General features: G+C 39.5%; 1 protein-coding gene and 1 long non-coding RNA gene across 2 annotated transcripts; both read right to left on the reverse strand.

Moving 5' to 3' along the window:
• Positions 1 to 1740: 1740 nt before the first annotated feature.
• Positions 1741 to 14740, reverse strand: LOC132630308 (casein kinase 1-like protein 1; the record flags this gene model as incomplete). The annotated part of the gene is made up of 10 exons (XM_060345899.1): positions 14662 to 14740; positions 14540 to 14580; positions 14243 to 14312; positions 14019 to 14158; positions 10327 to 10422; positions 10161 to 10231; positions 9720 to 9781; positions 2119 to 2182; positions 1965 to 2049; positions 1741 to 1884 (listed from the first exon to the last, which is right to left on the reverse strand). Coding segments are annotated over exons 1-10 (852 nt in total), but the record flags the coding sequence as incomplete, so codon positions are not given.
• LOC132630377 (uncharacterized) lies at positions 2669 to 3760 on the reverse strand. The gene is made up of 2 exons (XR_009578575.1): positions 3701 to 3760; positions 2669 to 2757 (listed from the first exon to the last, which is right to left on the reverse strand). It is a non-coding gene; the product is annotated as an uncharacterized LOC132630377 (long non-coding RNA).
• Positions 14741 to 15243: the final 503 nt, after the last annotated feature.

Here is a 15243-nt window from a genome sequence, read left to right on the forward strand (position 1 = left end):
TCATGCTAGTTACTGGTTTGGAACTAAATATTTATACATATTTAATGGATTTCCTAATATGAATTCAGGGTCTAACCAAACGCTATTGAGTTCCTCCGAACCCATAGCTCAATGATCTTGCTCCGCCTCTGTGTATAGGGTGGCATTAACCATTTTCTCTTTTCCAGTTGTTGAAGATCTTGGGGATAATGCAGTTGCTACTGATTCGGGTGATATAGAAGGCAAGGCTGAGAATTCTCCGGTACGTTTGCAAGATAGTATATGAGAACTTGCTGAGAGCTTTTCAATTTTTTTCTTTTCTGTTCTCCGTTGATAGCTTCTTGCTACATTGTGTACATATTTGTGCGCTGATACTATGTCATCGACTGTAACATTTCAGACTCTGGCAAAAACTATAAAACCTGCTCAAGTGTCCAAAAGGTCAATCTTATGTCGGATAAGATCTTTGATTACTCAGGAAGAGACATCTTAAAGAAAGGGTAGGCACTGCATCATCCGGTCCTATACAGCTCGAACGAAACTAATTTCCTCATCACTGACCAATACCTTATTGTCCATGCTAACGTAGCCTATAACACTATCCTCAGTACGCACACGATTGAAAGATCAATTTTGTATCTCAATGTCTAACATATTTATAAAATAAAAAAGGAAACAAAGTAGGTTTCATAGTTTACAAAGATGGTTTTGATGCTAAACAATTTTAAGAAAGAGAGAAATATATATATCTTTTGGGACGGGTGGAATAGAAGCATAAATCGGCCTACTTTCTCTGTCGTGATAGTCATCGTTCGTGCATAAACCACAGTAATGTGCATTCTGGAGATTATGAATATGTGAACCAAAATAACAGCCCATTGTATCTTTGGGTGGGTATTGAAAAGAGAAAAAAAAAAAAAGATGGAAAATAAGCAGTTGGGTTTAATTTTTAGTGGGTCGGGTCGGACAGGCGGTTAAAAGAGTTTAAATGAGTGAGAAGATTTTATTGGAAAGAAAAGCCACGTAGGTGCCACATAAGAAAATTAAGGTGGGATATAAAGATTTCATGAAGCATGGATAAATGACTTTTTTGAGAGTAGAAGAGCAAATGTGGCCCTAAAGTTGGATTGGCACGGGCAAATATGTTGAAAAAGTATAACGAATGCCAAATATGTTGAAAAAATATGACGGATGGCAAATATAACTTATTTGTGAGACTACAAGCGCAAATTTGACCCTTTTCTGTTATAATTTTCTGCACTATTACCACGCAAACAAACAAATTGTTCTTCCTTCCGCCTGTAACCTTAAATTTACTTAATTTCTTGCACCATGTAACTTTTAAATAGCCAACTAACAAAGTTATTCTAGTCCTATTTCAAGTAATTGACGTGAAAAAAAATGTCCACCTCCATGCGCAAGTTGCATGGAGGATATAGTGTCAATGTGCTAAAATTTAGAAACAAGAGCGCATATAGAGGCACACGGAAAACAACCTGAATGTGTGTCTGCATTGGGAATGGCTGGAGGAATGTCTGAGCTGGGTGCGGCACCAGCACCAGGGCCCTAAATAGAGCAACCATTGTCAGATACAAGTGGAGCTTTTATAAAGAAAAACAGAGATGCAACACCACCACTTACAAGAGGTTGGAAAGGAGGAGTTGCAGTGCGAGCCCAATCAGAAACACAGTCATCAAGTTTAAAACCTGCAAAGCAAAGAGAATTGTAATGGCTATAAACCGACAAAGCTAAGAAACATCTTCCAAGCTTATCAAGACCTTCACGGATGAAGAGGTCACGGAATATTCTCTTCAGGCGAGTATAATCTGGTTCATCCTCAAACTTGAGAGAACGACAATAATTGAAGTAAGATGCAAATTCAGTAGGATAACCCCGACATAAGTCCTGCGGAAACACAGACAGATCAGCAGAGTTAAGTTCCATAATAAAAAGGAGTCCAATCACCATATTTACGGATAAAATACCTCAATAGATGTTGAAGCCTTCTTTTCTCCAATTTTCTCACACCTCTGGCGCCCAGTATCTGCTTTGATCTCTTCCCAAGGAAAACTGCAATAAATAGATGTCAAACACATGCAGGCAAAGGCAGGAGGGTGAACATTGCAGCAAAAAAATCACCTTCCTCGGAGCATGTACATGAGAACATATCCAAGAGATTCCATATCATCCCTCCTGCTTTGTTCTATAATTACCAAAATAGTACATCAAGTCAAAAAGACAGCAAAGTTCATCTATCCGAAGAGTGAAAATGTCACGACCCAACCCCGTAGGCCGTGACTAGTGCCCGATCTGGGCACCCAAACCCATCTATCAAATGCATTCAAGTATATACCAGAAGCCGACGAGGCTATATTCTAAATTTTGACAATTCCCAGAAAAATTTCGGCAGAGTTTCCTCTGTTTTACAGACTATCCAAAATAACCCTGTACACAGCAAACACCAACAAAGGCCACACAGGGCTAGCAAAGCAACGTATAAACATATGCGGACCGGCCGCCTTGGCGTATGGGATCGCCCAAACAACATATACACCTATCCATACAGAAAGACCCTAACCCACAAACATGTCCACAGACCTCTAAACAGACCGACAGAATCATATGACGGGACAGGGCCCCGCCGTACCCATGAACGAATATATACAAATGCACTAATAAATATATATACCAAAAGTATAAGCTCCGGAAAGAGAGGAGCACTCCGAATAGCAGAAAGGGTGTCCTAAACAGGTGGATCACCAGGCTGTGCGTCCGTACCTGCGGGCATGAAACGCAGCCCCCGGAGAAGGGGGTCAGTACGAAATATGTACTGAGTATGCAAAGCAGAAGGTACAGAAATAAATCTGAACAATAATCGAATCAGATATATAGAAAATAATACATATCAAAAAAAAAAATATCAAAATGTTTATTTCCAAAGTATAAATTATGCATAGGGCACAGGAAAATGTGGTCGCCCGCCTGTCGATGGCGCCACAACACAGCATAACACCAGAAAGTATCAAATCTCCGAATCCCCGTCACACATCACAACACAGCATAACGCCAAACACAGCATAACGCCAAACATAAGTGGAACCCGGCCCTCGAGCGAGGAGCACGGTGAACCATAATCACAGCATAACACCGGAATGTATCACAAAGCGCACGACAACAGAACCGGCCCGGGAACCGGTGAACGATATCACAGTAGGCACGAGCGGAGTAGTGAGGAATCATATGCATAAAATCATTATTATAAATCTGAAGGATAAGTAAAATAGTCATATTCGAAATCGGAATAATAATTATCACTTTTTGTTTCAAAGTTGTCGAATTTCAAAAAGGGCGTCGCGGGACCCACGGACGAGTATAGACCCGAACTGAGCCCGCCTATGAAAAACATACTCATTTTATATCATACAAACTCCTACGAAAATTTCAAAGCAATCCGAGCTTTTCTGAGGAAATTATGGGCGTTTGAAGTTTTGGAATCGCTAAAGAATGAACTTTAAAACAAAAATCAGCTTTCATGTAATCTTTACAAATTATGGATTCCAAGAACATAAGGATCAATGTTTTGCCATGACAAGGCAAGGATGCCAAAGAACAAATGCGATTCATAAACATGCTCGGATTGTGAGAATAGAGTTTCCTCGAGGCTTATATCATAGCCTATTTTAACTAAGGCATGCCGAAGAAGGAAGATTACTTTACATACCTCAAACGCTCTCCAATATGATCCAAACTCAAGCTAAATCCAACCTATGACTCGGGCTGCCCACGATCTATAAACAAGCCATAAAATGCCAAACATTAGCTAAAGACTCTTTGGGCATTAAATTCCAATTTCGCCCTTAATTCTACAGAACTTTGGACAGCATTTCCCCTGTAAATAGGCTACCCCGAGAATTTAACACGGCCGTATCAATCAACAACAACAACAACAACTAACCTAACAACATTAATAATCAATCCGAAAGGTAATACAACAATAATAGCTCTCTTTTCCATCATTAATCAACTTTCATAAATTCAATTCGACGACTTACCTTCAAGCCAAAATCGACGCTTATACGCTCACATACTAACCCGAACCCATACCAAAAACATTTCAAGACATTCTAAGCAATTTATACAATTTTTCCAACAATCCATAAATTTTCCCAAGCTACCCGAAACAGCCCCTAACCGAGACTGCCCCCCTAACTTTTTCTTCATTTCCAAATCATGGTTCGTATCTACAATTTACATTTTAACAATGCTATTTTCATCAATACACAATTTACATTAAATGTACAACAACTTCCAAATCAGTCCGCAATATTTACAATATCAATTTGAGTCAATAAACTTTCATTTCCAACATAGAATTCATGGCGACGACGGCTAAACAATAAGCGATACTAATTCAATTCTTGGCACATAAGGTGACCCATTTTCGGCTAACACTACACATATACATATATGGATGATTCTCAATTGTTCTTCACCTTACAATGATCATAATCAACTAACTAGGCATTAATTCATAATTTCAATCACAACACAACAACACCCATTTACACGGCTCAAGCTCCACATACACAACTCACCTCCAACATTTCATATTTCATGATTTTCCTCCATTATAACATACTACAAGATACAAACAACCTTTATAACACAAAAGCAAGATCAACTCTTACCTATCCTCTTCAATTCCACAAAATGCTAGGGTTTCCAATGGATGTAAAATAATGGGTTGATCGCTCCAACGACACTCCCACGCTACTTAGGGACCTCAAAATAATGGGTTTGTACCAAGGAAATAATTTTGGAAGAGCAAGAAATGGGGGTGGATTTTTCCTTGGGCTGGCCGAGAGCCCCCTTATTGTGGTGCTCTTCAATTCCTTCTTTTTTTTTAAGAGTTGGAGTGAAGTGAAATGAAGTGGTCATCTTTTTAACAATGCAAGACTTAGTCAAGGGTGCCTTGGCCCACATAATGAGTTGTTCCACTTAGAAGATGACACAAAGTTGTGTGGGCACCACATGGAATTTGTGGATGACTTTCCACTTCAAATTTTATCACCTTTGGTCCCAAATTTTCCTAATTGTTCCATACCAATAAATTCATGCACAACTTATATCTTAAAATAAATTCGAAGGTCAAGAATCCCGACTTTGTATCCCAAAATAATTTTGTCCTTAGCTTATCATAAATAAATCCGGATTATTCCACTGTACAAAAATACGGGTTCTAACAGAAAATAAGGAATAAGAACACTTACCGAAACCACGGTGAGTGTACATGCTAGCATATGTCGGATTGCCTATGGTGTAGCTACCTCAAAAGGTTCTATCGGTTCGGATTCTATCCCAATTGTATCAGCAACGAGTGGAGATATAAATGATAATGTAGAACCAGGATCAATCAATGCATACACATCACGAGAGAAAACCAGTAATATACCTGTGACGACATTAGGCGAAGCCTCCTGGTCCTGTTTTCTGGCTAAGGCATAAATGCGGTTCGAAGGACCGCTAGAACCTGAAGCACTGCCACGACCTCGACCGCGTCCCGCCGGTGCAGGCATACCTCGCCCCGCAGGGCGTGCAACTGATGGAGCAGATGATGAACCAGCGGCTGACCCCGTCGGCTGAGCCACACTACCAGAACCGCTCGCCAACGGACAATCTCGCATAAGATGGCCCTGACCACCGCATGAAAAACAGGCTCCAGTAAGTCGATAACACTCTCCCGGGTGCGATTTCCCGCAATGGGAACAACGGGGCCTGGGTGGTCTGGACTGGCTGGGACCTCTAGCTATCTGTGACCCTGATGCTCTGGAGCTCTGACCGGCCCCAGACTGTCCTGCACTGTCAAATCTCCTACCGGCTGGCTGTGTACCCCGGCCTGACGGAGGAGGATGTCTGCCTGACTGCTGCTGCTGAGGCTGTCCGCCTCGAGAATCTCCAGAATAACCTGCGAATCTGGCCCTCTTGGGCGGCCTCCTGTCCCGATCTCTGCTAGAATAATCAGCTCTATGTCGGTCCTCCATACCCAGGGCATAAGCCTGTAGTCGGGCAATATCTATGTCTGCCTGCAATGCCACCGCCATACATCCATCAATCAAATAGCGGTCTAACCCCATCACGTATCTGTGCATCCGATCGGCCATATCTGCTACTATGGCAGGTGCATACCGGGCCAAAGAATCAAACTCCATATTATACTCACGGACGCTCCGACCCCTCTGCTGCAGATGCAAAAATCGGTCAACCTGCGCCCGTCGTAACTCTGGGGGCAAAAAGTGGTGAGTGAAAGCAGTCACGAACTCGTCCCAAGTAGCTGGGGTAGCACCCTCACCCCTGGACAGCTCCCAGGACTCATACCAGTGAGCAGCAACATCCCGTAGTCTATGCGAAGCCAACTCAACAGACTCAGTCTCTGAAGCCCTGACCAAATCTAGTGAGCGCCGCATCCCCTGAATAAAGTCATGGGGGTCCTCGTCGGGCTTAGACCCGTAAAACTCTGGAGGGCCACATAATAGAAACCCTCATCATCATCATCTCTCCGCCCGCGTCTGCGAGCCTGTCCCGCTACCAGAGTGGTCAATAACTGCACAGCCTCTCTCAGTGTCCTAAATGTCCTGTAGCTTCCTGTTTATAGATGTGGTGCACAACACACCGATAAACAAGACTCTACTAGACACGGTCTGTAGACATTCCGAGGACAAACCGCTCTGATACAACTTTTGTCACGACCCAACCCCGTAGGCCGTGACTAGTGCCCGATCTGGGCACCCAAACCCATCTATCAAATGCATTCAAGTATATACCAGAAGCCGACGAGGCTATATTCTAAATTTTGACAATTCCCAGAAAAATTTCGGCAGAGTTTCCTCTGTTTTACAGACTATCCAAAATAACCCTGTACACAGCAAACACCAACAAAGGCCACACAGGGCTAGCAAAGCAACGTATAAACATATACGGACCGGCCGCCTCGGCGTATGGGATCGCCCAAACAACATATACACCTATCCATACAGAAAGACCCTAACTCACAAACATGTCCAGACCTCTAAACAGACCGACAAAATCATATGACGGGACAGGGCCCCGCCGTACCCATGAACGAATATATACAAATGCAGTTATAAATATATATACCAAAAGTATAAGCTCCGGAAAGAGAGGAGCACTTCGAATAGCAGAAAGGGTATCCTAAACAGGTGGATCACCAGGCTGTGCGTCCGTACCTGCGGGCATGAAACGCAGCCCCCGGAGAAGGGGGTCAGTACGAAATATGTACTGAGTATGCAAAGCAGAAGGTACAGAAATAAATCTGAACAATAATCGAATCAGATATATAGAAAATAATACATATCAAAAAAAAAATATCAAAATATTTATTTCCAAAGTATAAATTATGCATAGGGCACAGGAACGTGTGGTCGCCCGCCTGTCGATGGCGCCACAACACAGCATAACACGAGAAAGTATCAAATCTCCGAATTCCCGTCACACATCACAACACAGCATAAAGCCAAACACAGCATAACGCCAAACATAAGTGGAACCCGGCCCTCGAGCGAGGAGCACGGTGAACCATAATCACAGCATAACACCAGAATGTATCACAAAGCGCACGACAACAGAACCGGCCCGGGAACCGGTGAACGATATCACAGTAGGCACCAGCGGAGTAGTGAGGAATCATATGCATAAAATCATTATTATAAATCTGAAGGATAAGTAAAATAGTCATATTCGAAATCGGAATAATAATTATCACTTTTTGTTTCAAAGTTGTCGAATTTCAAAAAGGGCGTCGCGGGACACACGGACGAGTATAGACCCGAACTGAGCCCACCTATGAAAAACATACTCATTTTATATCATATAAACTCCTACGAAAATTTCAAAGCAATCCGAGCTTTTCTGAGGAAATTATGGGCGTTTGAAGTTTTGGAATCGCTAAAGAATGAACTTTAAAACAAAAATCAGCTTTCATGTAATCTTTACAAATTATGGATTCCAAGAACATAAGGATCAATGTTTTGCCATGACAAGGCAAGGATGCCAAAGAACAAATGCGATTCAGAAACATGCTCGGATTGTGAGAATAGAGTTTCCTCGAGGCTTATATCATAGCCTATTTTAACTAAGGCATGCCGAAGAAGGAAGATTACTTTACATACCTCAAACGCTCTCCAATACGATCCAAACTCAAGCTAAATCCAACCTATGATTCGGGCTGCCCACGATCTATAAACAAGCCATAAAATGCCAAACATTAGCTAAAGACTCTTTGGGCATTAAATTCCAATTTCGCCCTTAATTCTACAGAAATTTGGGCAGCATTTCCCCTGTAAATAGGCTACCCCGAGAATTTAACTCGGCCGTATCAATCAACAACAACAACAACAACAACAACCAACCTAACAACATTAATAATCAATCCGGAAGGTAATACAACAATAATAGCTCTCTTTTCCATCATTCATCAACTTTCATAAATTCAATTCGACGACTTACCTTCAAGCCAAAATCGACGCTTATACGCTCACATACTAACCCGAACCCATACCAAAAACATTTCAAGACATTCTAAGCAATTTATACAATTTTTCCAACAATCCATAAATTTTCCCAAGCTACCCGAAACAGCCCCTAACCGAGACTGCCCCCCTAACTTTTTCTTCATTTCCAAATCATGGTTCGTATCTACAATTTACATTCTAACAATGCTATTTTCATCAATACACAATTTACATTAAATGTACAACAACTTCCAAATCAGTCCGCAATATTTACAACATCAATTTGAGTCAATAAACTTTCATTTCCAACATAGAATTCATGGCGACGACGGCTAAACAATAAGCGATACTAATTCAATTCTTGGCACATAAGGTGACCCATTTTCGGCTAACACTACACATATACATATATGGATGATTCTCAATTGTTCTTCACCTTACAATGATCATAATCAACTAACTAGGCATTAATTCATAATTTCAATCACAACACAACAACACCCATTTACACGGCTCAAGCTCCACATACACAACTCACCTCCAACATTTCATATTTCATGATTTTCCTCCATTATAACATACTACAAGATACAAACAACCTTTATAACACAAAAGCAAGATCAACTCTTACCTATCCTCTTCAATTCCACAAAATGCTAGGGTTTCCAATGGATGAAAAATAATGAGTTGATCGCTCCAACGACATTCCCACGCTACTTAGGGACCTCAAAATAGTGGGTTTGTACCAAGGAAATAATTTTGGAAGAGCAAGAAATGGGGGTGGATTTTTCCTTGGGCTGGCCGAGAGCCCCCTTATTGTGGTGCTCTTCAATTCCTTCGTTTTTTTAAGAGTTGGAGTGAAGTGAAATGAAGTGGTCATCTTTTTAACAATGCAAGACTTAGTCAAGGGTGCCTTGGCCCACATAATGAGTTGTTCCACTTAGAAGATGACACAAAGTTGTGTGGGCACCACATTGAATTTGTGGATGACTTTCCACTTCAAATTTTATCACCTTTGGTCCCAAATTTTCCTAATTGTTCCATACCAATAAATTCATGCACAACTTATATCTCAAAATAAATTCGAAGGTCAAGAATCCCGACTTTGTATCCCAAAATAATTTTGTCCTTAGCTTATCATAAATAAATCCGGATTATTCCACTGTACAAAAATACGGGTTCTAACAGAAAATAAGGAATAAGAACACTTACCGAAACCACGGTGAGTGTACATGCTAGCATATGTCGGATTGCCTAAAATTTTTTTGTTCTCTCTGCAGGGCCAAATACCATGTAAACTAACTGACATAATAATAAGATTAAAACAGATGCATGGGCATAAAAATAATATAATATCCTAGGACATACTGAATTAGAAAGAGAGCAGCTCTATGTTGTAACTACAATTCTAAGCTGGAAATACACACACTGCAATGTTTTCTTTAGGGAACGGAACGGGGAAGGATGTAGGGAATTCTAAGTATATTGTGATGTCCTCATTGGAAGGGAACTTTACATTAGTTTGCTTCCAATGCTAAAGCCAACTCAAAGCTTTTAAAAACAAGGGAAAAGAACACAAGGGGCAAGTGAGAATTCCATACATCCTCCCTCCGGAGGAGCATTTGCAAGTAGCAAGAAAATAAAGGCACTTACCTGTAAGGAATGTGTTCGTGACTCGAAGGGTTTCTGTACCTCTTGGCTAGACCAAAGTCAATAATGTAGACCTACATTTTAAGGGAAAACAAAATATTAAAGAAACAATAAGTCATGCAAAATCACGGAAACAAAAGTAACAGACACAGTAATAAGAAAAGGGGACCTGATTTGAACGCATTCCCGTGCCCAAAACAAAATTGCCTGGCTTGATAGATCGATGCAAAAATGATTTAGAATGAACAAATTCAATGCAATTTATCTGCAGTAAACAATAGAATAGCCATATAACCAACAACACAATTTTAAGAGGGTATAAATAATTTTTGAAGCATTAAATTAAAAAATTAACCATTTGATCTGCAAAGATCAAAACTTGATTGAGGGGAAGATTCCTGAAGTATGGAGATTCAAAACTGGGTCCAAGCAAATCCATGACGAGAAAATTGTAATCTGGCGTGGAGCCAAAGAGCCTCGTATTTGGAATTCCAGCTACAAGACAAGTATACCAATTATAATAATAATGCTAAGCAGAACAAACGAGAACAGAGACTAGGAATAGAAGCCAGCCATTACTTCCTCCGTGAAGAAGTTTATACAACTTTGACTCAAATAGCAACTGAGGAGGCTTTTCTTTGACACTTTCCTGCAAAAGGATTAATAAACAGAGATGGAATTGCCATTTATGATGTGAGGAAAGACAGAGACATTACAAGACTTGAAAGCATGAGCAAATAAAGCAAGGAATATATTCATCTTTCTAATTTTACAAGAGATATGTTATAATCTTAAATAAATGTTGTTGGCATGGCTAAGACAAAGGCATGCACGGCTACATATGAATCACCAACGCTACAAAGAAAGAAGACTGACCATCTTAATTGCGATCTGCTTTTTAGTCTTTGTATCAACACCTACAACACACAACAAGAAAGAAAACATCAACAAGGAACACTAATAAAAAAGAAAAGAAAGAAAGAAAGAAAGACGATCATCAATATAGATCTCGCTGAACCCTCCTTTGGCACTTCTGATATCAAGTAGATACCTCTTACCCAAAACACGACCCTCCATTCTCAAGAAAGAAAACGTCTCTCGTTTCTTTTCTATCTACGGCGCTAGGGGAATTTGTGAAAAATGAATTAGAGGTTTGGGCTTTTATATGTTTAGGTGAGGAGAGATGTCACTCAGCCCTTTGCATCAGATGAGATCAACGTCTTGCGGGTCACGTAATTGGTGTCAATAGGGGAATTTGGCATCAACGTCTTGCGGGTCACGTAAGTGGGGTCAATAGGGGAATTTCACGTAATTGGGGTCAATAGGGGAATTTGGCATCAACGTCTTGCGGGTCACGTAAGTGGGGTCAATAGGGGAATTTGACATCAACGTCTTGCGGGTCACGTAAGTGGGGTCAATAGGGGAATTTGGCATCAACGTCTTGCGGGTCACGTAAGTGGGGTCAATAGGGGAATTTGGCACAGTGTGCCAAGTGTTAGACTAATTTGGCATATATTAGCCGATCTTTAATAAGTTGGCATAAAAAGGCCAATATATATGTTTTGGGTCAAATATTTTAGCACAACATGACCCATAATCTTTTGAGAAAAAATAGCTCCCATCTTCTCATTCTGTCTCTACTTTGTTCTCTTTATACGTTGATTTCTTCATTTCTTTTGTCCACTTTATTTTCTTAGTTTCTCATTCTCTCTCCAAAATTCCCCCACCACTTTCTTCTCCTAAAATCATTCAATTAGAACTCCCATTACAATTAGAACTTCCACTACAGGAATCTTGTTTTTAAAAAAATGGATTTAGTGGAGTTCAAGAGTCGGGCTTCTGTTTCTGATTTTGAACATTCCAATTTCAAAAATTCTGATGGATAATTTTGAATCTGAAGATTCTGATATGGATAATTCTAATTCTGAATCTGTTTGATAGAATTCGTGCATTGGATGATGAATGCAATTTTGAGTCGTATACAACTAATGTATACATATGTTTGGGTTCTTGTTTTTTTATGGCATCACTTAAAAGGAAAACAACTTATTTTTTATACATGTATACATCAATTAAATGTATACATTAAGTATTCTATTCAGATTAACCATTTGATCTGCAAAGATCAAAACTTGATTGAGGGGAAGATTCCTGAAGTATGGAGATTCAAAACTGGGTCCAAGCAAATCCATGACGAGAAAATTGTAATCTGGCGTGGAGCCAAAGAGCCTCGTATTTGGAATTCCAGCTACAAGACAAGTATGCCAATTATAATAATAATGCTAAGCAGAACAAACGAGAACAGAGACTAGGAATAGAAGCCAGCCATTACTTCCTCCGTGAAGAAGTTTATACAACTTTGACTCAAATAGCAACTGAGGAGGCTTTTCTTTGACACTTTCCTGCAAAAGGATTAATAAACAGAGATGGAATTGCCATTTATGATGTGAGGAAAGACAGAGACATTACAAGACTTGAAAGCATGAGCAAATAAAGCAAGGAATATATTCATCTTTCTAATTTTACAAGAGATATGTTATAATCTTAAATAAATGTTGTTGGCATGGCTAAGACAAAGGCATGCACGGCTACATATGAATCACCAACGCTACAAAGAAAGAAGACTGACCATCTTAATTGCGATCTGCTTTTTAGTCTTTGTATCAACACCTACAACACACAACAAGAAAGAAAACATCAACAAGGAACACTAATAAAAAAGAAAAGAAAGAAAGAAAGAAAGACGATCATCAATATAGATCTCGCTGAACCCTCCTTTGGCACTTCTGATATCAAGTAGATACCTCTTACCCAAAACACGACCCTCCATTCTCAAGAAAGAAAACGTCTCTCGTTTCTTTTCTATCTACGGCGCTAGGGGAATTTGTGAAAAATGAATTAGAGGTTTGGGCTTTTATATGTTTAGGTGAGGAGAGATGTCACTCAGCCCTTTGCATCAGATGAGATCAACGTCTTGCGGGTCACGTAATTGGTGTCAATAGGGGAATTTGGCATCAACGTCTTGCGGGTCACGTAAGTGGGGTCAATAGGGGAATTTCACGTAATTGGGGTCAATAGGGGAATTTGGCATCAACGTCTTGCGGGTCACGTAAGTGGGGTCAATAGGGGAATTTGACATCAACGTCTTGCGGGTCACGTAAGTGGGGTCAATAGGGGAATTTGGCATCAACGTCTTGCGGGTCACGTAAGTGGGGTCAATAGGGGAATTTGGCACAGTGTGCCAAGTGTTAGACTAATTTGGCATATATTAGCCGATCTTTAATAAGTTGGCATAAAAAGGCCAATATATATGTTTTGGGTCAAATATTTTAGCACAACATGACCCATAATCTTTTGAGAAAAAATAGCTCCCATCTTCTCATTCTGTCTCTACTTTGTTCTCTTTATACGTTGATTTCTTCATTTCTTTTGTCCACTTTATTTTCTTAGTTTCTCATTCTCTCTCCAAAATTCCCCCACCACTTTCTTCTCCTAAAATCATTCAATTAGAACTCCCATTACAATTAGAACTTCCACTACAGGAATCTTGTTTTTAAAAAAATGGATTTAGTGGAGTTCAAGAGTCGGGCTTCTGTTTCTGATTTTGAACATTCCAATTTCAAAAATTCTGATGGATAATTTTGAATCTGAAGATTCTGATATGGATAATTCTAATTCTGAATCTGTTTGATAGAATTCGTGCATTGGATGATGAATGCAATTTTGAGTCGTATACAACTAATGTATACATATGTTTGGGTTCTTGTTTTTTTATGGCATCACTTAAAAGGAAAACAACTTATTTTTTATACATGTATACATCAATTAAATGTATACATTAAGTATTCTATTCAGATTAACCATTTGATCTGCAAAGATCAAAACTTGATTGAGGGGAAGATTCCTGAAGTATGGAGATTCAAAACTGGGTCCAAGCAAATCCATGACGAGAAAATTGTAATCTGACGTGGAGCCAAAGAGCCTCGTATTTGGAATTCCAGCTACAAGACAAGTATACCAATTATAATAATAATGCTAAGCAGAACAAACGAGAACAGAGACTAGGAATAGAAGCCAGCCATTACTTCCTCCGTGAAGAAGTTTATACAACTTTGACTCAAATAGCAACTGAGGAGGCTTTTCTTTGACACTTTCCTGCAAAAGGATTAATAAACAGAGATGGAATTGCCATTTATGATGTGAGGAAAGACAGAGACATTACAAGACTTGAAAGCATGAGCAAATAAAGCAAGGAATATATTCATCTTTCTAATTTTACAAGAGATATGTTATAATCTTAAATAAATGTTGTTGGCATGGCTAAGACAAAGGCATGCACGGCTACATATGAATCACCAACGCTACAAAGAAAGAAGACTGACCATCTTAATTGCGATCTGCTTTTTAGTCTTTGTATCAACACCTACAACACACAACAAGAAAGAAAACATCAACAAGGAACACTAATAAAAAAGAAAAGAAAGAAAGAAAGAAAGACGATCACCAATATAGATCTCGCTGAACCCTCCTTTGGCAATTCTGATATCAAGTAGATACCTCTTACCCAAAACACGACCCTCCATTCTCAAGAAAGAAAACGTCTCTCGTTTCTTTTCTATCTACGGCGCTAGGGGAATTTGTGAAAAATGAATTAGAGGTTTGGGCTTTTATATGTTTAGGGCCTCCGATAATTTTTATATTTATTTAGTGTCCAGTTGTTGCATATTTTAGGATTTGATGGACTTTCTTGGTGTTTTCAATTAAACCCTTTTTTCCATTGTTTCCGTCAAATTTAACAGACAAAGATCGGGAAATATTTGACGGAGACTAAAAGTTAATACTTTTGGCAAACTTAAAGGACCAAACTATTAAGTGGATAGTTAAGGGACTATTTTGAACTACCATCAAACATAAGGGACCATTTTTCATTTTCTCATGTGTGTGCCTACTTGATACTTAGTTCAATCTTATTCAAATGAGTGTTCTTTGATTTGTTTATTGAATTTGTTTAATCCTGTCAGAACTGTTATATCAATTTCTAGATCATGTTTTGGATTATTGTTTTTTAATTTAACGGCTCTATGTA

Source organism: Lycium barbarum, chromosome 3 (assembly GCF_019175385.1).
Source record: "Lycium barbarum isolate Lr01 chromosome 3, ASM1917538v2, whole genome shotgun sequence".
Lineage (NCBI taxonomy): Eukaryota > Viridiplantae > Streptophyta > Magnoliopsida > Solanales > Solanaceae > Lycium > Lycium barbarum.